The 25,793-nt window shown below is 34.4% G+C and overlaps 1 protein-coding gene across 1 annotated transcript in view; it reads right to left on the minus strand.

Annotated features, from left to right (window-relative positions):
* Positions 1-25,793, minus strand: part of Cdh19 (cadherin 19) — a 119,951-nt gene that overhangs the window by 40,540 nt on the left and 53,618 nt on the right. The window contains exons 4-7 of the mRNA XM_052201029.1: positions 16,370-16,489; positions 10,646-10,810; positions 5,499-5,683; positions 4,716-4,969 (exon numbers count right to left, since the gene is read on the minus strand). Of these exons, the coding sequence (XP_052056989.1) occupies positions 4,716-4,969; positions 5,499-5,683; positions 10,646-10,810; positions 16,370-16,489 (724 nt within the window). The remainder of the gene's footprint in view (positions 1-4,715; positions 4,970-5,498; positions 5,684-10,645; positions 10,811-16,369; positions 16,490-25,793) is intronic.

Consider the following 25,793-nt stretch of genomic DNA (forward strand, 5'->3'; position numbering starts at 1 on the left):
CCAGAAAGCCCACATACACATGGAGGGTGAACAATGCTCTACTCAATAACACCTTGGCCAAAGAAGAAATAAAGAAAGAAATCAGAGACTTTTTAGAATTTAATGAAAATGGAGGCACAACATACCCAAATCTTTGGGACACACAATGAAAGCAGTGCTAAGAGGAAAACTCATAGCTTTGAGTCCCTCCAAAAAGAAAATTCGAGAGAGCATACACTAGAAGACTAACAGAACAATTGAAAGCCCTGGAACAATAAGAAGCTAATTCGCCTAGGAGGAGTAGAAGACAGGAAATCATCAAACTCAGGGCTGAAATCAATCAAGTGGAAACAAAGAGAACCAAACAAAGAATCAACAAATCCAGGAGCTAGTTCTTGGAGAAAATTAACAAGATAGATAAACCCTTAGCCAGACTGACCAAAGGGCAAAGAGAAAGTATCCAAATTAACAAAATTAGAAATGAAAAGGGGGATATAACAACAGAAACTGAGGAAATCCAAAGAATCATCAGATCCTACTACAAAAGCCTATACTCAACACAACTGGAGAATCTGGAGGAAATGGAAAATTTCCTAGACAGATACCAAACACCAAAATTAAATCAAGACCAAATAGATCATCTAAACAGTCCCATTACCCTTAAAGAAATAGAAGGGTACATAGATAGTTTTCCAAACAAAAGAAGCACAGGACCAGATGGTTTCAGTGCAGAATTCTGTCAGACCTTCAAAGAAGACCTAACACCAATACTCTTCAAACTAATCCACAAAATAGAAACAGAAGGAACACTACCCAATTCCTTCTATGAAGCCACAATTACACGCATATCAAAACCACACAAAGATCCAACAAAGAAAGAGAACTTCAGACCAATTTCCCTTATGAACATCGATGCAAAAATACTCAATAAAATTCTTGCCAACCGAATCCAAGAACACATCAAAACGATCATCCACCATGATCAAGTAGGCTTTATCCCAGGGATGCAGGGTTGGTTCATTATATGGAAATTCATCAATGCAATCCCATACATAAACAAACTCAAAGAAAAAAAAAAAAACATGGTCATTTCCTTAGATGCTGAAAAAGCATTTGACAAAAATCAGCATCCTTTCATGCTTAAAGTCTTGATAAGAACAGGAAATCAAGGCCCATAATTAAACATAGTAAAAGTAATATACAGCAAACTGGTAGCCATCATCAAACTAAATGGAGGGAAACTTGAAGCAATCCCACTAAAATCAGGTACTAGACAGGTCTGACCCCTTTCTCCTTCTCTTTTCAACATTATACTTGAGGTACTAGCTTGGTTAATTAGACAACATAAGGAGCTCAAAGGGATACAAATTAGAAAGGAAGAAGTCAAACTATCATTATTTGCAGATGATATGATAGTCTACCTAAGTGCCCTAAAATAATCCACTAGAGAACTCCTACAGCTGATAAACAACTTCAGTAAATTGGCAGGTTATAAAATCAAGTCAAGCAAATCAGTAGCCTTCCTATACTCAAAGGATAAGCAGTCTGAGAAAGAAATTAGGGAAATGGCACCCTTCACAATAGCCACAAACAGTATAAAGTACCTTGGGGTGACTATTAACAAACATGTGAAAGATCTGTATGACAAGAGCTTCAAGACTCTGAAGAAGGAAATGGAAGAAGACCTCAGAAAATGGAAAAATCTCCCATGCTCATAGATCGGCAGGATTAATATAGTTAAAATGGCCATTTTGCCAAAAGCAATATACAAATTCAATGCAATGCCCATCAAAGTCCCAAATCAATACTTCATAGAGTTAGAAAGAGCAATTCTCAAATTCATCTGGAATAACAAAAACCCAGTATAGCTAAAACTATTCTCAACAACAAAAGAAATTCTGGGGGAATCAGTATCCCTGACCTCAAGCAATACTACAGAGCAATAGTGTTAAAAACTGCATGGTCTTGGTACAGTGACAGGCAGGAGGATCAATGGAACAGGATTGAAGATCCAGAAATGAACCCACACACCTGTGGCCACTTGATCCTCGACAAAGGGGCTGAAAACATCCAATGGAAAAAAATATAGCCTTTTCAACAAATGGAGCTGGTTCAACTGGAGGTCAGCATGCAGAAGAATGGGAATTGATCCATCCTTGTCTCCTTGTACTAAGCTCAACTCCACATGGATCAAGGACCTCCACATAAAGCCAGACACTAGAAGCTAATAGAAAAGAAACTGGGGAAAACCCTTGAGGACATCGGTAAAGGGGGAAAGTTTCTGAACAGATCACCAATAGAGCATGCTCTAAGATCAAGAATTGACAAATGGGACCTGATAAAATTACAAAGTTTTTGTAAGGCAAAGGACACCATCAAAAGGACAAATTGGCAACCTACAAATTGGGAAAAGATCTTCACCAACCCTACATCAGATAGAGGGCTAATATCCAATATATACAAAGAACTCAAGAAGTTAGACCCCAGAAAACCAAATAACCCTAAAAAAATGGAGTACAGAGTTAAACAAAGAATTTTCACCTGAAGAACTTTGGATGGTGGAGAAGCATCTTAAAAAACGCTCAACTGCCAGGCGGTGGTGGTGCACGCCTGTAATCCCAGCACTCTGGGAGGCAGAGGCAGGCAGATTTCTGAGTTCAAGGCCAGCCTGGTCTACAGAGTGAGTTCCAGGACAGCCAGGGCTACACAGAGAAACCCTGTCTCGGAAAAAAACAAATCCAAAAAAAAAAGATTTAAAAAAAAATGCTCAATTTCATTAGTCATTAGGGAAATGCTAATCAAAACAACCCTGAGACTTCACCTCACACCATTAGGAATGGCTAAGATTAAAAATTCAGGAGACAGCAGGTGTTGGAGAGGATGTTGAGAAAGAAGAACAGTCCTCCACTGCTGGTGGGGTTGCAAATTGGTACAACCACTCTGGAAATCATTCTGGCCATTCCTTAGAAAACTGGGTACCTCACTTCCGGAAGATCCTGCTATACCTTTCCTGGGCATATACCCAGAGGATTCCCCAGCATGTGATAAAGATACATGCTCCACTATGTTCATAGCCACCCTATTTATAATAGCCAGAAGCTGGAAAGAACCCAGGTATCCCTCAACAGAAGAATGGATGCAAAAAATGTGGTATATATACACAATGGAGTACTATTCAGCCATTAGAAAAAAATGAATTCATGAAATTCTTAGGCAAATGGATGGAGCTGGAGAACATCATACTAAGTAAGGTAACCCAGTCTCAAAAGATCAATCATGGTATGCACTCACTTATAAGTGGATATTAACCTAGAAAACTGCAATACCCAAAACATAATCCACACATCAAATGAGGTACAAGAAGATTGGAGCAGTGGCCCCTTGTTCTGGAAAGACTCAGTGTAGCAGTATAGGGCCAAACCAGAACAGAGAAGTGGGAAGTGGTGGGTGGGACAACAGGGGAAGGGAAGGGAGCTTATGGGACTTTCAGGGAGTGGGGGGGGGGGCAAAGAAGGGGTTATTATTTGAAATGTAAATAAAAATTATATCGAATAAAAAAGAAAATAAATAAATAAATAAATACAAAATATTTGTTTCTCAATAACAGAAATTTATTGCATCCATTTTCTTAAGTCACTTTATTTCTTTAATTCCTAGAAAAATTGAATTTTTAAAAGTAATTTTAATTGAATATTATTCATATAAGTGAACTATGGAATGCCATACTTTGTAGTCTGAAGTGGTATAATCAAGATTTCCTATCCCCTCATACCTATTCCCTAGTTAAAGTTTTAGAGGGGATAGCAAAATAGGTCAGTTGTTTAAGACTTTTGTCACCAAACTGAAAATCTGACTATAAAATATTGCAAGATATTTCCTATCCATTCACATTGTGCCAGAGAAAAGCCAGTGATTGGAGGGGAGAGAGGAGAAGGAGCTCATGGAAGTGGGGGTGGGTAGAAAAAGGCACAGTGGATGAAACAAGCAGAGCAGAGGAGACATGGATATCCAGATGGCTTGAGATGTATTTCTGGTGGTTTGTAGAGGTTAGAAAAATTGGGATAAGACTTTATCATTGTAAAATGGCATTGTGTAATTGAGAGGTATGTATATGTATATTGTTAACTATTTAAACTTAAGAGTCATGCTTTACCAGGTGTTTGAGTATAGAGTGGGAGCAGGGGCCATTTACAGAGTCTATGGCAAAGAAGAAACACAACTGGGATGCTGTGAGAGCTAGCTGAGAAAGGTTGGATCTGCAGCAACAGTGAGCTCTGACCTGAGCAAGACCCCCCAGGACTAGGTGAAGAGGCCTGGTGGGTAGTACTCTTTATTAATTATTACCCTCTACAGTAATATCTTGGGGGCCCACATTGGAAAAGAACAATTCCCCAGAAGTTATTATTTGTCTTCCAAACACATCTACCATGAGCAAGTCCATATGTATACACACACATTTGTGAGTGCATGCACACACACACACACACACACGGGTATTATGCTGAATTTTAATTCAGTATTTCCCATTACATATTTTCCACCTTGACATTTTCAATGATAAACATTTAGACTATTTAAGCTTATTTATTTATTCCATTGATACAAACCTGATAAGTACTACATTGAGAAATATAGTTTACAATGTCTTATATTTTATATGTTCAATAAACACTATTTCAGTCAGACTTCTTATTCCTTAATTAACAAAATGTTAATGTTCATATCTAAAGACTTACCTCATAGGAGATTGTCTTCGATCTGGGTCTATGGCAGAAACTGTCCCTACGATTGTTCCATGAGGTTTTCCTTCAGGAATTTCAAATATGTAATACGGTAAGAGGAAAACAGGAGGTTCATCTTCATCCTCGACTTGAACTTTAATGTAGGTTGTGGAGGCGTTAACGTGAGCCGGTGCAAGCTCTTCATCAACATGGCAGTTTTTAACTTTAGCTCTAATGCCATAGTGACTCTGGTGCTCAAAATCAACTTGCTACAAATAAATGCAGTATGTTGAGAAGAAATAATTACAGTGAAACAAGGCTTAACTTTAAAAAAAAAAAAACATTAACTTAGTCGTGTCTCAATTCTTTTAATCTAGGATTGATTTTAATATACACAAATTCATCTCCTATACTCACCACACAGGGATCACAACTAGAACTTACTTAAAACTCTACTATATGCTTTTTATAAATAACTGAAATTTACTTCAGTAATAAAATTATAAATTTATGAGCTTAAATATTTTAGAAAATTGAGAATTAATGTCTTATTAGTAAAGGTATTTTTTCCAAATAATTCTTCACTTAAAATCCTTTTAAATTTGAACATGCAAATTAAAAGGTACTTTATAAAACTACATTACTCCTTTCTAAATTAATTGCATTTCCAAGCTACATTTCATGATCTATTCAGTTAAATTATTAGTAAAGCAAAATATAGCCAGTAACCAAAAAAGTTATGTGTTTTTGTTTAGATTTTGTGCCACTCATTAAAATAAATAATTTAAATGTATATACCTTTTTAAGTATAACTATCCCTTCTTGGGTCTCACTGTCAATAATTATGTCAAATATTTTTGAATCATCATCTTCAAGGCTGTACTCCATCTCTGCATTCTCTTCTATGTCATCATCATATGCCATAATTTTCCCTATAGATGTTCCACTGGGTGCAGATTCAGATACAGTGAAGCGGTAGAAACCTTTACAAGCAACATTGCAGATATATTGGATAAATTTTTAACATATGAAACTTTCAATTTTAGCATATTGCATTATTTGGAGACTCTAGAAAAAACCATAATTATTTTGCTAGCTACCATTTTTATATCTTAATATTTCTGTCTCTCTTAGATTTGTACATATAAAACTAATGAATATATTTACCTTTATTCATAGTATATGCTGAAATACAGAAATATATTTTCATATTAAAATTTTAAACATGGTAATTTGTAAAATCAAAAAGATTCATCCTATAAAGACTCAGCAAATCCCAACACTACGACAAGAAGCATGTACCCAAAGGAGCATGCCATGGTTGTCTCCAGAGGGGCCCTTCCAGAGTCCTACAAATACAGAGGCAGAAACTAGCAACCAACTATTGGACTGGTCTTGGTGTCCCCAACAGAGGATATGGAGGGTAGTCTGGAGGAGTTTAAGGGTTTTACAGCCCCACGGGAAGAACAATGACTTTGGACACCCAGACACCCCAAGACTCCCAGGGACTGAACCATCAACCAAGGGGTACACATGGTTCCAGCCAAAAATGTGACAGAGGAATGCCTTGTTGGGCATCAGTGGGATGAGAGGTCTTTGGTTAGGTGGGGGCTCAATAGAGGGCCCAACAAAGGGAAATGGCCAGGGGTGGGGGATGGGAGTGTGTCAGGTAGTGGGCATATATGTGGAAGCAAGGGGTGGGAGGAGGGGTTGGGAATCTTTGGAGATGGGGGCTTTTGGGAGGGGAGAAATTGTGAAGGGTTTTGCCATTGGCAATGTAAATAAAGAAGATACTCAATTAAAAAAAATCATACAATGAAATCAGTTAAAGAGATATTAATTCTTTTATGACATTCCTCAGATCATTTCACAAATTTTCTTTGGAAGTTTTGTATTGTTTTAAACCTCAAAGAAATACTAGCAAAATATTACTGATATTCTACCACTTTATTTTTAGAGCAAAAGTAACAGTCTGTACCCTAGAATTTCATGTGTGATTACAGAAAGTAAAACAGTGACTTGCTATCATACATTTCAAAGTAATTTATGGGAATTGAGTAATGGATCAATGGTTAATAGCACTGATAACACTTCAGAGGCTCCAAGTTCTATTCCCTGCACCCATCATATCTCAGGTGCTGTACAAATATCTGCAACCCATGTTCTAGGGGTGAATGTTATCTTTTGACATATTTCAATATGGTGTAGTCAGACACATACATCTAAAAAAAGTCATAAAAATGATACAAATATGAATCTTTGGACTTACATATGATTTAGTTTATATTAAACTACTCTTTTCAAAACTAGAAATAATCGAAGTATTTCCTTCAACACTTTTTTCTATGCAGTTTGCCTTTAATTTTTTAATGTTGTTTCAACATAGACTCCTTTCAAAGTCAAGTTCTAAAGTTTTCTGATAATACAAAAAATGATATGTATATATATTCTACTTTAGTTTATGGCCTTAAAAAGGAAGCAGGTAATAACCATGATATATGTAAGTGGGAAGATAATACTGTAGCGGGATTGTTTTACACTTTTGCTAATATAAGATGCATTCATAGTTGAAGAGACTTTGGGATATAAACTGAAATTAGTGATATTTTAGGAAATAAAATACTAGATTATCAAAAAGTAAGACTCCCCACCATGTAACAAGGATACATGTTCTACTATGTTCATAGCAGCCCTATTTATAATTGCCAGATGCTGGAAAGAACCCAGGTATCCCTCAACAGAAGAGTGGATGCAAAAAATGTTGTATATCTACACAATGGAGTACTATTCAGCCATTAGAAACAATGAATTCATGAAATTCTTAGGCAAATGGATGGAGCTAGAGAATATCATACTAAGTGAGGTAACCCAGACTCAAAAGGTGAATCATGGTATGCACTCACTAATAAGTGGATATTAACCTAGAAAACTGGAATACCCAAAACATAATCCACACATCAAATGAGGTACAAGAAGAAAGGAGGAGTGGCCCCTGGTTCTGGAAAGACTCAGTGAAACAGTATTCGGCAAAAACAGAACGGGAAAGTGGGAAGGGGTGGGTGGGAGGACAGGGGAAGAGAAGGGGGCTTACGGGACTTTCGGGGAGTGGGGGGGCTAGAAAAGGGAAATCATTTGAAATGTAAATAAATTATATCGAATAAAAAAATCAAAGTCTTTTTTTGAGTGGTCTAAGAACAGAGCAGAGGATAAATGGTAGAGTTTGATTTATGTCATGGAGGGGCAATAAAGACAGATCGTTTTTAATCATTACTTGAAATTAGTCTGTACCATGGACTTGAATGTTTTCCATGAGATTAAACACTGTGGTGAGGATATCTGCTGTGCATCTAACAATTTCACTAAAGCTATGTGGAGTACAGAAATGCAGATCAATGATATAAGTACAAAAATTAGATGAGAACACATTGTGATGAGAGGAGAGGTGAAGCACTGATGTAAAACAATGACAGAACTGAAGTAGTGGGAAGCTCTTAAGCATTTTAAAGGCTGAATCAAGAGAATCCTAAGACTATTCAAGTTTGGTGTAAGAAATAAAATATGAAAACAAATGGCTAAAATCTTTCAACCAAATTATTTTCCAATTTCAGATGATAATGAGGTGTACACCTACATGTCTGGGTTTTAAGTATTCATCTGTATATGTGTGTGAAACATGTGTGTCTCTATATGTATATGTGAATGTGTATGTGTATGTATGTTTTGTATGTGTGTGTGTGAGTGTGTATGTGTTTGTGTATGTATGTGTGTGGTATGATATGATGTGCATGTGTTTGATGTGTGTGTATTTCTGTGTGTTATGTCTGAATAATGGTTGTTAAAAACTATCATGAAACTTGTATTAATCATCAATTCAGACAAAGTAAGAAATTACACTTGAAGGATATTTGGCTCAGTATACTGTGAAATGAATCAATTTTACATGCAGTATAGTGTTTGACTTGATTAATTCAATAAGATTGTTTTCAGTCTTCCCAGATAATAAGATTTCTGCATGAGAACTATGATAATTGTATCTGTTATTAATTGGGATGAAAAACACCTCAGCATAAGAACTTCAAGGGAAAGGTAAGACTATAGCATAGACTTTTCAAAATATACCACATCTTAAAATGGTGAAGCATATATGAAGAAAGAAATTCCATTTTAGTCTAAAACCACCAGTGTTATATATACTATATCTGTCTTTTTAAATTGCTGACCAGTGTCATTATTAAGTATATAACACTCTTTTGTTAGACTAAATAATATAATACTTCTATGATTGGCAAGTATTGGCTGAATAGTATTATTTCTATCATCATTAGAGAAGGAAAGTTTTGTATATGCTTACATATTGAAAACTACTATAACTATCAATCCACTAAAACCCATAAGTAATGGCAAGGGTAAAAGTTTAACCTTTCCACATAAATTGATTGGCCAAGATGCATAATCAACTAGGTAAATTGCCATCCTGTCAATGCATGTGCTACTATATAGAGAGAACTGAAAAAGGAAACAGCTCTGAGGAATGTGAAAGATAGGCATCAGAAGCACAGGCAATTGAAAGAGTTTTACCAGATGCTATAATCTCATGATTCTTCTCTGTACTTGGAAAACTGAGACAGAAGAATTGACATGAGTTGGGAAAAATTGGACCCTAAAGAGGGAGACCACACCTTAAAAATATATAAACACAACAAAACAATAACAGCAAAAAATAAACAAAAGAGACATAATAAAAATAGTTTAACAAAATAATAAAATCTATTAAAACTGAAAGCCAGCCTTTAATTAAAGGCATGGTACATGCCTTTAATCCCAGCACTTGGGAGGCAGAGGCAGACAGATTTCTGCGTTCAAGGCCAGCCTGGTCTACAGAGTGAGTCCCAGGACAGCCAGGGCTACACAGAGAAACCCTGTCTCTAAAAAACTGATAAACAAAACCAAAACAAAGCAAAAAAAAAAAAAAAGCAACAGCAACAACAACAAAACCTGGAAGCCAGACAGCATGACAGTTTCATTTCTTCATCTTTATAATTGAAGTCCAAAATTATGCTATGGTTAATGAACATATCTACTATTATCATCTTCCTGTGTTTTATATGATAATTGATAATTGTTCATGTATTAAAAAATACTTGTAAATCTATTTTTGTTCCTATGCTAAGACTACCTGAAAATTTCTCATAATCTGACATACAAAATAAATAAATGATTAGAGCAAACATAACCTTGTCTTCCTGCAAAAACAAAAACTAAAGTTACTTCTTAAATTATTATTATAGATACACAAAAGAACAGTTCCAAAAAGGTGTTCATCTCAATTCCCTGTGAATTACCGAATGTGTTTCTTGAAATAACAAAAGGAATCAAATTTGCAGATAGAATTAAATTGCCAATAAGGTGTCCTCGACACAGAGGATTTACCATGATTCATTTAGCTCTCTGCTATAAACATGTGAAACCATAAAAGTGAAAATAGCGGCAAAAATATTTTGCATAGATGTATAAATGTGAGAAATATTAGTTTACTACATGCTGCTGAGATGTGTGGTCAGGGAATAATTATCAGACAACCTTGGATGTATGATTGACCCCCAGCTAACAGCCATTAAGGAAACTCTGACTAACACTATCTACACAGACAACGGAACAATGTCAGCAGTCTAAAAAACAATAAAGTAGATTGTGCGCAAGAGTTTTAAGAAATTAGGCAATTTTGTGTTTAGCCTAGTGAACTCATACTAAAGATTTTAAAAACAATACATAAGTCATCAGCTTGTGGGAATTTGTCAATGAAGTAATAAAGCGCATATATATTACTTTTTCTCTGATGTTTTCACGTTATAACAATTTGACTGTATAAAAAATAGCACATTTATTTTATGTAATTTAAAGCTGCATATTCCCATGACATAAAATGGAAGTTACTTCCTACTTACTTTCTTTGAATATTGGCTTGTTGTCATTAATATCTGACAGTTTAATTGATATGGTCGTTGTTCCAGACAAGGCTCCAGGCTGACCAAGCATGTCCTTGGCTTGAAGAATTACACAGTATGTATCTTGCAACTCTCTATCCATTTTAGAAGATATCCTTATGACTCCTTTAAAAATAAATAATTCAATTTCAGTCATTATTTCTCATGAACTTTTTCTAACTAGCATGTTAAACATCGCATGATGTAACACTCTTTCTGATATATGCTAGCTACTAACATAGAGATCTGCAACAACAGGAACACTGAACACCAATTAATCAGGACTATTATTATATTACAAAATAAGATTATAACCTTAAAACAGCAGTTTAGCAAGTATAATCTAAGTGTTTCGGGACCTGAAATTTTTCCTAATTAAAAAATGAATGTCTGTATTTTATATTTGATCCATACCTCAGGAGGCCAGGCTATTCTTTACTTTGCTTTTGTCCAGACTTAGGTCATCATCCTGGGTTCAGCAAAATGTTCCTTTACAAGAAATCTAAATTTACCCTCACTTTTTCTTTCTCAGTTGAACCTTTATGTTCACTTGGGAATTCTTGACTAATATGTATTCATTGATTAGCACATGTTTATTAGAGAGTTCTAAGTTCTATGATGCAAAAGCCCATGTTTATATTTTTTTTAATTGTTCTTATTATTTAAGTGGTTAGAGGATCAATCCTTGAAAAATCCTTTATGTGGTGTAATGCCTAACATAAAGTCAGAACTTAACAAAAAAGATTATGTGAAAGAATTAAATCTTTACATTTTAATATTAATAAAGCAAATAAAAGAAAATAAAAATCTATAAATACCAGGGAAAAGAGAAAATTTATTACTCGTGGTAGAGCACACTGGTTTGGCCACTATAAAAATCAAGGTGTAGTTTCCTGAGGAATCTGGGAATCAATCAATGTCTATATTGCTCTAGAACATATGTACCCAAAAGACCTTACTACAGGAATACTTGCTTATCTATGTGCACTGCTGCTCTAGTTATAATTAACAGAAATTAGAAATGTCATTCATTGAGTGATAGTCAATGAAAATCTAGTGCATTTATACAATGCAACATTATTTAGCTCTTTGCAAAAAACAGATGGACTTGGGGAAAAAGTTCTAGGTGAAGCAATCCAGACCCAAAAATACAAATACCATATGTTGTCCATTATATATAGATGTTAAATTTAAAGCTTTCAATGTGAACATTACAATAAAAATAACCACAGCGTTTAGGTACCTAGTAAAATGCTATTGTGGAAGAAAGGATCTCTCAAGGAAGGGAAGATCATATGTAATATTTTGGTGCTATGAATGAAAAACTAGAACAGATTGAATAAGAAGGTACCTAAACTCTGTGGTCATATACATAGGTACAAGAAGAAAGGAGGAGTGGCCCCTGGTTCTGGAAAGACTCAGTGAAACAGTATTTGGCAAAACCAGAACGGGGAAGTGGGAAGGGGTGGGTGGGAAGACAGGGGAAGAGAAGGGGGCTTACGGGACTTTCGGGGAGTGGGGGGGGCTAGAAAAGGGGAAATCATTTGAAATGTATATAAATTATATCGAATAAAAAAAATTAAAAAAAAATCTAAAAGGAGGCATCTCATAATCGAAGAAACATAGTTCCAAGTAAAATCTTCAATTGTGGTAGCAGATTTATATGATATAGTTAAAACTGGAAGCCAAACAGAATATCAGTTTCAATTCTGCATATATATATCCAATATCCAGGAAATTATGCTATGCTATGTGGCTCTGTGTTGTGAAAATTGACAATTGTTCATGCCTTAAAAAATGTTTGTAATGTTATTTTAAGTTATTTTAGTTCCTAATGTATGACTACCTGAAATTTTTTGCATGATTTGACATATACAATAAATGATTAGAGCAAACATAACTTTCTGTTGCTACAAGAACAAAAACTAAAATTTCTTATTAAATTATTATTACCAATTTGCAAAAGGACAGTTTCAAAAAGGTATTCAACTCCATTCTTGTGATTTTGTGAATGTGTCACTGGCCAGAGAGATCCCATGGAACCTCTACTTATCATAGTCTTTTGCAAGAAAATAGATTGCTCTGGACAAACTCATAGAAAGGTCAGTAAAAGCAGCACTTACATATCATCAAAAACAAAGAAGTCAAGTCACTGCCTAACTAGCTGCTTTACCCCTGCTCACTTGTGTTCATGGTGTTAGAAGGTAATTTGCAAATTATCACAGAAGATAGTTAATAATTATTATTACTCAGCTAAATTCATTTTACCTATAATTGCAACTTGACTGTAAGATATAAAGGTACAATAAGAGTACACATGTATCCAATAACATTTTAAAATTGTATTTAAACGCCATTTCATGAGATGGATCCTATACCTGGCATTGCAACAGAAATTAAAACCTGAGGATTATTAGGTTATACATTTAAAGGAAAAGATACTAATGTTTTTAATAAAATAGTATAGCAATGAACCGAGGTGATTCATTACTATTGCTATTTGATCAGTGCCTTTCATAAACTCCAGCAAATAACTTTCTTCTTACAAAACATGGAAATAAACACAGAGATGCATAACTTGACAATGGCCAGACAATAAGAGACCCATCAAACCACATTCCTTAAAGTTAGAGTTTCTATGCAGAAGAGGAGACAAGGAGACTGTGTCTTCCAGACTCCATAAGACTGAAGGTCTTATGAACTCACAGAGGTAACGGAAGTAGGCGCCAGTTCTAAACAAGTAAAGTCAGATAGAGTTACAGCCTAACCTAACAAGGGTCTACCCGCTAAGCAAGAAATTATGTACAATTGGTACCTGTTAGCAAAAGGAAAAGTCAATCCCCCACCCTCAGTGTTGCATCACTGGCAATATCAACTATACTCATGTGCAGCCCATGCTGAGTTGAAGATAAAAAACATAAAACATAAAAGGATTTCTGTGTTAATTTTAGATATTTTGACATTTTTTCATTCATTGGCGATTTACTTATTTGTTTTGATCTTCATTTTGAAGATTTTTTTTGGAAGAGGCAGAGAGACAGAGAGAGAGAGAGCAGGAGAAAGCACAAGAAATAGGTTTTATGAGGTGGTGGGAAAGGAAAAATATGGTCAAAATACATCATTATAAAATATTATTACAAGAAAAATGTCTAAAAAGCAAATTTACCATATGAAATAAAAAGTATCTCTCTTGCATATTCTGAATAACACATTATATATATAAAACATTTCTTAAAATTTAGAATTTTGCCACAAATAGAATATAGTAAAACAAATCATCTTTGTCATAAAACCTTTTCATCTTAAAAATGCTTGACAAAGACAGACTTCAACATCTCATAAATAAATGGGAAAATATTTAAATATTTTACAATATAGATTATCTTTTTAATACTTTAATCCTTTTATTTTAATAATAACCAGAACTTTGATCAATTGTGTACTTGTTAAATTTGGGGGCAATTAACTGGGATGTCAAAACTTATAGGCCTATAAGTTCTGAAGAGGAAGATGTGTTTGTGCTTCCCTTTGGATTAGCACATAATAATATGAATAAAACAAATAAAGTTAACAAATATTAAGTAGTCAATGGATGTGAGTATAGCTGATAATAAAGTTTAAAGTTTATTTCCAGTATATGAAAGGCACTGCACTCAATCACCATAAAAATTAACCAATTATTTTAAGATGCACTTCAAAAAATAAGCACCTGAATTCCCCTTATTTTAAAGGATACAGAAAGGATTGATACAAACTGGAGCTGCAATGATAATCTTTGTTTAAAAAGAATTAAATGGAGCTAAACAAATAATTCTCAACTCAAGGATATTGAATGGTTGAGGAGCACCTAAAGAAATATTCAAAATCCTTAGTCATCAGGGAAATGAAAATTGAAACAACCTTGATATCCCACCTCACACTAGTCAGAATGGCTAAGATCAAAAACTCAGGTGACAGCAGATACTCGTGAGCAACACTCCTTCATTGCTGGTGGGACTGTGATCTAGTACAACCACTCCGGAAATAAGTCTGGTGGTTCTCCAGAAAATTAAACACATTATTTCCTGAGGACCCAGCTATACCACTCCTGGGTATATCCCCAAAAGATGCTCCAACATCTAGCAAGGATACACGCTCTACTATGTTTATAACAGCCTTATTTATAATAGCCAGACTGGAAATAACCCAGATGTCCTACCCGAGGAATGCATACAGAAAATATATGCATTTACACAATGGAGTACTACTCAGCTATTGAAAACATTGACTTCATGAAATACTAAGGCAAATGTATGGAACTAGAAAATATGATCCTGAATGCGGTAGTACAATCACAAAAGAACACACATGGTATGTACTCACTGATAAGTAGATATTTGCCCCAAAGCTTGGAATACCCAAGATACAATTCATAGACCACATGAAGCTCAAGAGGACAGAAGACCAAAGTGTGGATGCTTTGGTCCATCTTTAGAAGGGGGAACAATATACTCATGGGAAAAATATGAAGACAAAGTGTGAAGCAGAGACTGCCCCACCTGGAGATTCATCTCATACACAGCCAACAAATATAGACACTATTATTAATGCCAAGAAGTGTATGCTGACAGGAGATTAATATAGCAATTGCCTGAGAGGCTATTCCAGAGCCTGACAAATACAGAGGTGTATACTTGCAGCCGACTGTCCGACTGAGCACAGGGTCCCCAGTCGAGGACTTAGAAAAAGGACTGAAGAAGCTGAAGGGATTTATAACCCTATAGAAAGAACAATAATATCAAAGAAGCAGAACCTCAGAGCTCTCAGGGACTAAACCACCAACCAAAGAATATACATGAATGGACGCATGGCTCCAGCTGCATATGTAGCAGAGGATGGCCTTGTGGGGCATCAACAGGAAAAGCCTTTGGTCCTATGAAGACTCAATGCCCCAATAGAGTGGAATGCCAGGTTTCCAGTAGACAGGAGTTGGTGGGTGGGTAGGGTACACCCTCACAGAAGCAAGATGAAGGGCAGATGGTATAGGAGTGTTCGGGGCAGGGGGAACTCAGAAAGGGGATAACATTTGAAATGTAAATAAAGAAGATACCCAATTAAAAAAATAAAGTTTGAAATAGAAAAAAAAAAAAGGAAGTAAAGGACACAAACAGAAAAAAAAAAGTATAAAATGGCCCTGTTCCAAGTATAAAGACAAAAACGTGCAAAATAAAAGCTGTGTTGTGTTGGACTTCCTTATCATCTGACACCATATATATTTAATAATATACAATAAATTATATATCTGGTTAGGAATGCAAATGCATCTTTTTGGTTTTTAGCTTCATGTTCCTGATATTCAATGAAGGTGGGATGTTTTAATGTGCTTTCTGTCTTTCGCTATATGATGTCTGGTCAGTTTCCTGTAATATTTACTTCCTGTATTTGTAAAGTCCTTTATCTCTGACAGATTTATAAGATGTGCTAGATATATATTTTTCACACATATACATATTGTATGAGATATATATGGAAAATGCAATTTCTGAATCATAAAATGTCTCAGTGAGTTTAAATATTAGTAAATGACATTATAATATGTTGAAACATGGCATCTACTAGAGCACATGTTTATAACCAGATGATTTGTGCTGACTTTTTTCCTCTTGAGAATCATGCACAGTTGCAATATTTTTATTTCACATATACCTGTTGTTGGCTCAACAGAAAAGTATGGCTGGCCTCGTTCTAAGTTGTACAGGATGCGAGCATGATAGCCAGTTGAAGGATCATCTGCGTCATTGGCTGTCACCTTGATGACAAATGTTCCTAAAGAGGAAAGATGTATTAACAGTAACTCTGACTTAGGTCTTATTCAACAATAAATCCCATTCTATAAAACAAACAAAATGATATGTTAAAGAAAATCATGCTGTTCTTCCCATTTCAAATGACAAATTAGTAGGTAACATACAAACCAGAGAATATACCTATATCAATAGACTTCATATCTGTAAGATCTGTGGATGGTAAACATGTATTATTGTAATTAATGAAATGAATATTAAATCATTCATTCATTCATTTTTGCATATTTTTTATGATTTTTCTAAGATGTGTGATGAGTGAAGGAACTTGAAAATATTATCGAATATATTAAAGCAGTCTGTAGTTGAAATAAATAATGTTGAAAAGCATTTGCAAATATTATAGAAATGAGCTTCAGGAAGTATCAATTGACAAAAGATACACTGGTTAAAGACTCCTAAATCTCTTCAGGAATATCTACTTGATTTAAATTATATTTTAATAGCAGACACATAATTAAGCATTATTACTAATATTTGACTTATGGATAGAATTAATTGTACATTTATAATCAACATTGAGATACCAAATAAGTATTTCAAAGAAATGAACTTTTCTTTGTGGTTCTATTCTTATGGAACTTCAAATAATTTTTTGAAGTACTATAATCAATATAAATAAGAATGACAAGAAAAGCACAAAATTATGTAGACTTTTCAGGTCTCTTCACAGATAGCTTCATAAAATCTCCCAGAAAATCCATATCAAAAATGTACCATGTATTTTAACTGCTGAAAGTATCACCTGTGACTCTGATTAGTTTGTTTTGTTTCTTTTTGCCTTAGTATATTGTTTTTTAACATTATTGAATGAAGCAGGGTATTTTATATCAAATAGTTATTAATATAATTGTTAGCCAATATCTCAACCTATAAAGAAATATTCCAGAGGTCATTAATTTAATTTGTGTGCAAGGTGGGTACAAATTTGTGTGCAATTTGGGTACAAATTGTCCCTTGGACCTAAAATTTTTATTTTTTCTATTTCCTTTTATGCTTTTGTATAAATTTTTATATAGATTCCCAACTCTTGTTTTAAGACCTAAACCAGATGTCTTTGCTTTCTGAAACTCTCAGAAAAGCCATAATTTGCTAATTGAAGAAATTCACAATATTTTACATGCTCAAGTAACTTTAACATATAATTATACAAGAACGAAGGAAGAAAAATGAATGTACTAAACCCCACTCAGCACCCCACACAATGCTATAAACTTTTTTCCTTTCCATTAAAAATAAAGAATAACAAATTGTGGCATAATATTCTTGTAACAAAAACCTAACTACTTGTATTACCTCACTTTGTACTAAACAGAAAGCCTAATATATTTGATTTATATATCACTCAACATAATTAGTTAACTTTGTGGAAAATTAGATCAAAATCTTTTGAGTGAATGAAGACTGTTTTATATAAATTTGCAGACTACACTTGTTATGATAGCTTAATATGGAATTTGATTTCTGGAGAAGAATCCAACTATTCTTTAGTATAAAACTGATTTTTTATAATCATTTTATGTATCTTCATGGGAGTGTAGCATATGCTCACATATTCATGTATCAGTGTATGCATATGCTTGTGTTTGTCAGTGAAAGGGGTAAATCTATTGTCCTGTTCTCTCTTAGTCCTCCTTATAGTTTGAAACAGGGTCAGTCACTGATCTATGCACTTGGTCAAGCAGGCCAGGGATCCTTCTGCTTTTACTCTCCAGATCACTGATGCTACTGGTGATCATGGAGATATCCATGTTCTTAGGTGAGTTTGGCATCTTAACTCAAGTGTTCAGTTCTATTCAGTAAGCACTCATTCATCCTGAGCCATTTTTCCAGTGCAGTTATGTGAAATTAAGAATCAATGACCTTTCAAGAACTTTTCCCCTGTGCCCATGCCCTCAAAGGTTTTCCCCAGTTTCTTTTCTATTAGTTTCAGTGTGTCTGGTTTAATGTGGAGGTCCTTGATCTACTTGGAGTTGAGCTTAGTACAAGGAAATAAGAATGGATCAATTCACATTCTCCTGCATGCTGACCTCCAGTTGAGCAAGCACCATTTGTTGAAAAGGCTATCTTTTTTCCACTGGTGGTTTTCAGCTCCTTTGTCGAAGATCAAGTGACCATAGGTGTGTGGATTCATTTCTGGGTCTTCAATTCTATTGCATTGGTCCACTTGCCTGTCCCTGTGCCAATACCATGCAGTTTTTTAACACTCTTGCTCTGTAGTATTGCTTGAGGTCTGGGATACAAATATCCCCAGAAGTTCTTTTACTGTTGAGAATAGATTTAGCTATCCTTGTTTTTTTGTTATTCCAGAAAAAATTGAGAATTGCTTTTTCCAACTCTGTGAAGAACTGAGTTGGGATTTTGATGGGGATTGCATTGAATCTGTATATTGCTTTTGGCAAGATGTTCATTTTAATTATATTAATCCTGCCAATCCACAAACATGGTAGATTTTTCCATTTTCTGAGGTCTTCTTCAATTTCCTTCTTCAGAGACCTGAAGTTCTTATCGTAAAGATCTTTCACTAGTTTGATTAGAGTCACACCAAGATACTTTATATTGTTTGTGACTATTGTGAAGGGTGTCATTTCCCTAATTTCTTTCTCAGCCTGTTTTTTCTTTGAGTATAGGAAGGCAACTGATTTGCTTGAGTTGATTTTATAACCTGCCACTTTGTTGAAGTTGTTTATCAGCTGTAGGAGTTCTCTGGTGGAGTTTTTTGGGTCACTTAAGTATAATATCATGTCATCTGCAAATAGTGATAATTTTACTTCTTCCTTTCCAATTTGTATCCCTTTGACCTCCTTATGTTGTCTAATTGCTCTAGATAGGACTTCAAGTACTATATGGAAAAGATATGGAGAGAGAGGGCAGCCTTGTCTCGTCCCTGATTTTAGTGGGAATACCAATAGCTTATTCTCTATGATCAAGAATTGACAAATGGAATCTCATAAAATTACAAAATTTCTGTAAGGCAAAGGACACAGTCAAAAGGACAAAACAGCAACCAACAAATTGGGAAAAGATCTTCACCAACCCTACATCTGATAGAGGGCTAATATCCAATATATACAAAGAACTCAAGAAGTTAGACCCCAGGGAACCAAATAACCCTATTAAAAATGGGGTAGAGACCTAAACAAAGAATTTTCACCTGAAGAAATTCAGATGGCCAAGAAGCACCTTAAGAAATGCTCAACATCATTAGCCATTAGGGAAATGCAGATCAAAACAACCCTGAGATTTCACCTCACACCAGTCAGAATGGCTAAGTTTAAAAACTCAGGAGACAGCAGGTGTTGGTGAGGAAATGGAGAAAGAGGAACACTATTTCATGGCTGGTGGGATTGTAAGATGGTACAACCACTCTGAAAATCAGTCTGGCAGTTCTTAAGAAAACTGGGCATGACACTTCCGGAGGACCCTGCTATACCTCTCCTGGGCATATACCCAGAGGATTCCCCAGCATGCAATAAGGACACATGTTCCACTATGTTCGTAGCAGCCTTATTTATAATAGCCAGAAGCTGGAAAGAACCCAGATATCCCTCAATGGAGGAATGGATACAGAAAATGTGGTATATATCCAAAATAGAGTATATATTCAGCAATTAAAAGCAACGAATTCATGAATATTTTAGGCAAATGGATGGAACTGGAAAATATCATCCTAAGTGAGGTAACACAATCACAAAAGAATACACATGGAATGCAATCATTGATAAGTGGATATTAATTAGCCTGATGCTCTGAACACTGAAGATACAATTAGCCTATCAAATGATTCCCATGAAGAAGGAAGAAGAGGGCCCTAATCCTGGATAGGCTTGATCCAGCATTTTAGGGGAGTACCAGGACAGAGAAAAGGGAGGGGGAAAGATAGGAGAATGGATGGAGAGAAGAGGATTTATGGAACATATGGGGGGGGGGGGGGACTGGGAAAGGGGAAAGCTTTTAGAATGTAAACAAAGAATATAGAAAATAAATTAAAAAATTAAAAAAAAGAATCAATGATCTTATAATTGGACAACCAAAAGTTATACCATGATTCAGTTTTGTTCTTTGATCAAAACAATGAGGATTGAGGAAGGATATGCACAAAACCACACATTTATGCACATGTACATGTATGTACACATATTCAGCAAAGGCTGGAAATTATGCAGATTTTCGAAAAGTTTGACATATTTATACTTAATCTTAATGCTTATTCATATTCTCTAGATACTAACTTTAAAAGCCACCATTCTACAACACAAGGAGTATGACATAATTTTATGTATTTCTGCTTCTTTTAATTTTTGTTTGCTTTAGAATTAATTTTTACAGTCACTTCAAATTTATCATCACCTGTATAATTCATACATACTTGGAAAATATGAAAATAATGATGCATCTCTCAGTGTATCAATTGTTTGAGAGACTCTGCTTCTATTATTAGTTAAATAAATACTAATTAAAATTTCTTATTTAATAGAAACAAATGGTTAACTCCTATGTTTCCATTTACAAAGACAGGAGTTGCAGATGAGAGTTTGGAGAAAATGAAAAAAAGGGGGGGATGATACTATTATATTATAATGTCAAAAAGGCATAATCTTAAAACGGAAATGTCAGATAAAAATGTATTCATCTTAACACATAAGCATTTAAAAAGGTTAGGTATCTTTAAGCAACATTATCTAAAGCATCATCTGTAACCTATGGACCAAAGAACATCTCAGAACAGTGGGCAGAATGTTTCTAAGAGCCACAGAAATCAGGAATTATTCTGTGAGTTTATACCATCCAGTCATAAAAGCAAAGTATCTGTGAAATCTGAAGAATATTGGTACCTAAAGTTCTGACAGTTCCAGCAATAGTTGGCATATAAATATTGCTGAGAGAATTCTTGTGGTGATCTATAGCTAGATCAAAAATTTAAGCAATTACCTGCTAAGAAAAGGGAAGATTAATCTTCCCAAGGGATGAGCTTCCTTTAAGGTATTAAAACCCATAATAACGGATCAGTCCTAAGAATACATTCATACTGGTAATGAGAGAAGACTCAAAATACCCATTTATGGATGTCTCCATTTATATGTATAGGTAAAATAAATAGGTAAAGAAGGGGACATGAATTTTGAATGAGGAAACAGACATGAGAAATAAGAGGGAGAAGGAAAGAGAGCATGAAGAAATTACATTTTAGCTAACAAAACAAAAAACGTTATCTGACATCTTTGGGAGAAGAGGCCCTTGGTCCTGTGGCATTTTGATGCCCCAGCACAGGGGAATGCTAGAATGAGGAGTTGGAAGTGAATGAGTGGGCGAAGGAGCACCCTAATAGAGGAGAAGGGGAGGAATAGAGGAAATGTGCATAAATGTATTGTATATTGTTTAACTGAAACATATTTTATGCATATATATGCATATTCTATCTCTATTATTAATATGCATATATATCATATATGCATATAGAATTACGTTTTTATATTCCACATATATTATTCATGCTCTATAAATATCTATAATATATCATCAAGATAACTGTTAAAGGCAATCTTGACTAGCTTCACCCCAAATTTGAGCTATTTTTCTGCCTGAATTTAATTAAAATTTAGTTGGGAAATAAAGTTTTGATAGATATATTATGAGTCAATTTATTCCTCTCTAAAAACATTTCTATTTACCTCTTCATGTTCTCTTTTAAATTATTGGACATTTTCTTTATTGTTGAGTCTGTCTGCCTGCCAGCCTGCCTGTCTGTTTGTCTGTGTGTTTGTATGTAACTTAACAGTGATCATACAATTTGTGAAATGATAATATCTTTTCCTAAATTAAAAACAAATGATATTGCCTGCCTCCTATGGTTTTAGTTCATTCTATTTTTCAAAAAGCAATACTGTGAATTTACAACAAATGATAACAAATTGATAGACATATTTGTAAGGGAATACTTAAAAGTTTAATATGTAAAATTACTTAATGAAAAACTTAGGAAGATTCTATTACATTTAACATTTTAAAGAAATATATTTTATCCATTCATTTTCAAAAGCACAGTTACAGTAAGGTAGAATAGAAGTGACACCAACATAGCATTAACTACCGTACTAGATTTCAAAATATTATCCTGTAAATAGGAATATTTGGTAAATAACAATTAATTAGATTATTTTCACATTTATCAAACAAGCAATATAATGCAACATTTCTTGTATCTGCATGAATGGTAAAAATCATGTAATTCTTGAGAGATTCTCATTAATGCAAATTTAAGTACTACATCTTTATGTTTATCTATTGAATCTTTACCATGCTCATACTATATTTTGTGAAAATAAATGTAATATAATATTATATTTGATCTATGTGGCCTCATTGCTTTCTAGAATACCTACTATGTCAATGACATGAAATTTAAGTTTGTACCTGGCATTTCAGAGAAAGGTATAGTTTACTTCTTTTTGAGAATTATGTATTGGTAATAAATTCTTTCATTTTTTATAACTGAGATCAAATTAAAATGAGATGATTATACAATATTAGATAAAATATGTATAGTATGAATACTTTCATATAAATTATTTTTTGCAGAAAGATTAAGTTCTAATCTCTCTAAAACTAAAGAAAACATGAAGATTAAAAGAAATTGTAGTAGCAGAATCAAAAATAGAGTTTTCCCACACATCAATGTATTCTGTAGGCACTAGATATAACCTGATATAAGGAAATTGTAACTCTGTCAGTGTAGATTTATTTGACATTTATGATCGCACAAGAATTTTATAGGAGACTTAATGATTCGAACCCAAATGTTAAGTTTAGCTTCTTCAAGAGAGTCTCATTGTCTTGTTGTGTTTCAGCTCATAGAGAGTGTTTATCCTCTCATAATGATCAGCAGCATCCAAACAGAAAACTTAAATGAGTAATAAATTTTTACATGCATACTAATCATGGTGGCCATAAGGACTTCAGCTCAGAAATCTGTACTTAGGCCATTATATAATTAAAGTGTATATTTATTGTTGAGTACTTAAATAAACACATGTACCACAGTTTATAAGTATTGACTGCTGAGATTTAATCCTTGGATTTCAAAATGACTCATTTATTTTAATATGTAAATATTGTGTAGGTTTAAAATTTTCAGTATTCCACTTAAGAGATTTTTAGTAATTTAGAAATATGAATTTTGTTAGGAGACATTAATTTTGTGTTTTGAGATAAGCAACAACATGTTTAGGCCTACCTTAGCGTAGGATAGACTGAGCTAGAACCCATAGATATCCATGTGATTCCATCTCCTGAATGCTATGTTTAATGATCATCACCTCTATAGCCAGGCATGAAATAGCTATTTTAACATATTTAACATATTTTAACATATATTTCAAAGGTTCATTCATCTTTAATATATCAAGATATTTACTGGTATAATTGTGAACTCGAAAGGAATGCACAGTATATAAAACAATATTTATCTGTACATTAGGTACTTTTTAACAATGAAATAATGAAAAGATTAATTAGATGATTACTTAGGTTCAATAGATAATTTATTATTTTATCAGAGTTCTGCTTATCAAGTCACAGTGAGACCCAACTTCATTAGTAGGAAGATCTGCACCTACAAGTAAGTCCTAAGTGACACAATCTTATTATATTTGGTAGATAATTCCTTAACAGCTCAGAAATTACAAGTAATGTGTGAGAAAGAGATTCTGTAGCCCACACCACTCCATAATTGTACAAAGTGTTTTCAGTCACTTTTATTTTTCTGACTACAGCCATCTAAAATTAGGTCCACACTTGTATTTATGTGTTGCCTATTTGACACCTCTAACATTAAAACTCTGAAACTGGGAGATAGGTATGGGTTGATTTGCATTTTTCTAAATGCTGACCTAGTTGATGCAGCACCATTTGGTAAAAATGCTGTCATTTTTACCACCAGATGTTTTGAGCTCCTTTGTCAAATATCAAGTCACCATAGGTGTGTGGGTTTATTTCTGGGTCTTCAATTCTATTCCATTGATCTTCCTGTGTATCTCTGTACCAATACCATACAGTTTTTATCACTATTGCTCTTAGTAGAGTCAGGGATGGTGATTTTCCCAGAAGTTCTTTTGTCACAAAGAATAGTTTTTGCTACCCTGGGTTTTTTCAGATTGCTCTTTCTATCTCAATAAAGAATTGATTTGGAATTTTGATGGGGATTTCATTGAACCTGTAGATTGCATTTGGCAAGATGGCCATTTTTATGATATTAATCCTGCCAATCCATGAGAATGGTAGATCTTTCCATCTTCTGAGATCTCCTTTGATTTCTTTCTTCAGAGGTTTGAAGCTTCTGTCACCTGAAATTTTTACTTTCTTGGTTAGAGTCACTCCAAGTTATGTAATATTATTTGTGACTATTGTGAACGCTGTCATTTCCTTAATTTCTTTCTCAGTTTGTTTATCATTTGAGAAGAGGAAGGCTACTGATTTCTTTGAGTTAATTTTATATCCAGCCACTTTGCTGAAGTTGTTTATTATCTTTAGGAGTTCTCTGGTAGAATTTTTGGAATCACTTCAGTAAAACTCATGTTCAAGCACATCAAGAAACTCCACATAAAACCAGAAAATCCTTGAACACATGGCCACAGAGAAAAATTTCCTGAACAGAACACTAATGGCTTATGCTCTAAGAACAAGAAATGACAAATAAGACCTCATAAAACTGCAAAGCTCCTGTATAACAATGGACCCTGTCAATAGGACAAAAGAGCAACCAAAAGATTGGGAAAAGATCAAATAATTCAAGAAGTTAGACTCCAGAGAGTCAAATAACCATATTAAAAAATTAAAAAATAGTGTATAGAGCTAAGCAGAAAATTCTCAACTGAGGAAACTCAAATGGCTGTGAAGCACCTAAAGAAATGTTCAGCATTCTTAGATATTCAGGAAATGCAAATCAAAACAACCCTGAGATTCTACCTCATACCAGTCAGAATGGCCAAGATGAACAACACAGGGGAGAGCAGATGCTGGCTAGGATGTGGAGAAACATCTCTCCATTGCTGGTGGGATTGCAAGCTGGTACAACTACTCTGGAAATCATTTGATGGTTCCTCAAAAATTAGACATAGTACTACCTGAGGACCCAGCAATATCACTCCTGGGCATATACCCAGAAGGCACTCCAACATGTAATAAGGACACATGTTGCACTATGTTCGTAGCAGTCTTATTTATAATAGCTAGAAGCCTGAAAGAAACCAGATGTCCTTCCACCAGGG

This window comes from Apodemus sylvaticus, chromosome 12 (assembly GCF_947179515.1).
Source record: "Apodemus sylvaticus chromosome 12, mApoSyl1.1, whole genome shotgun sequence".
Taxonomy (NCBI): Eukaryota; Metazoa; Chordata; class Mammalia; order Rodentia; family Muridae; genus Apodemus; species Apodemus sylvaticus.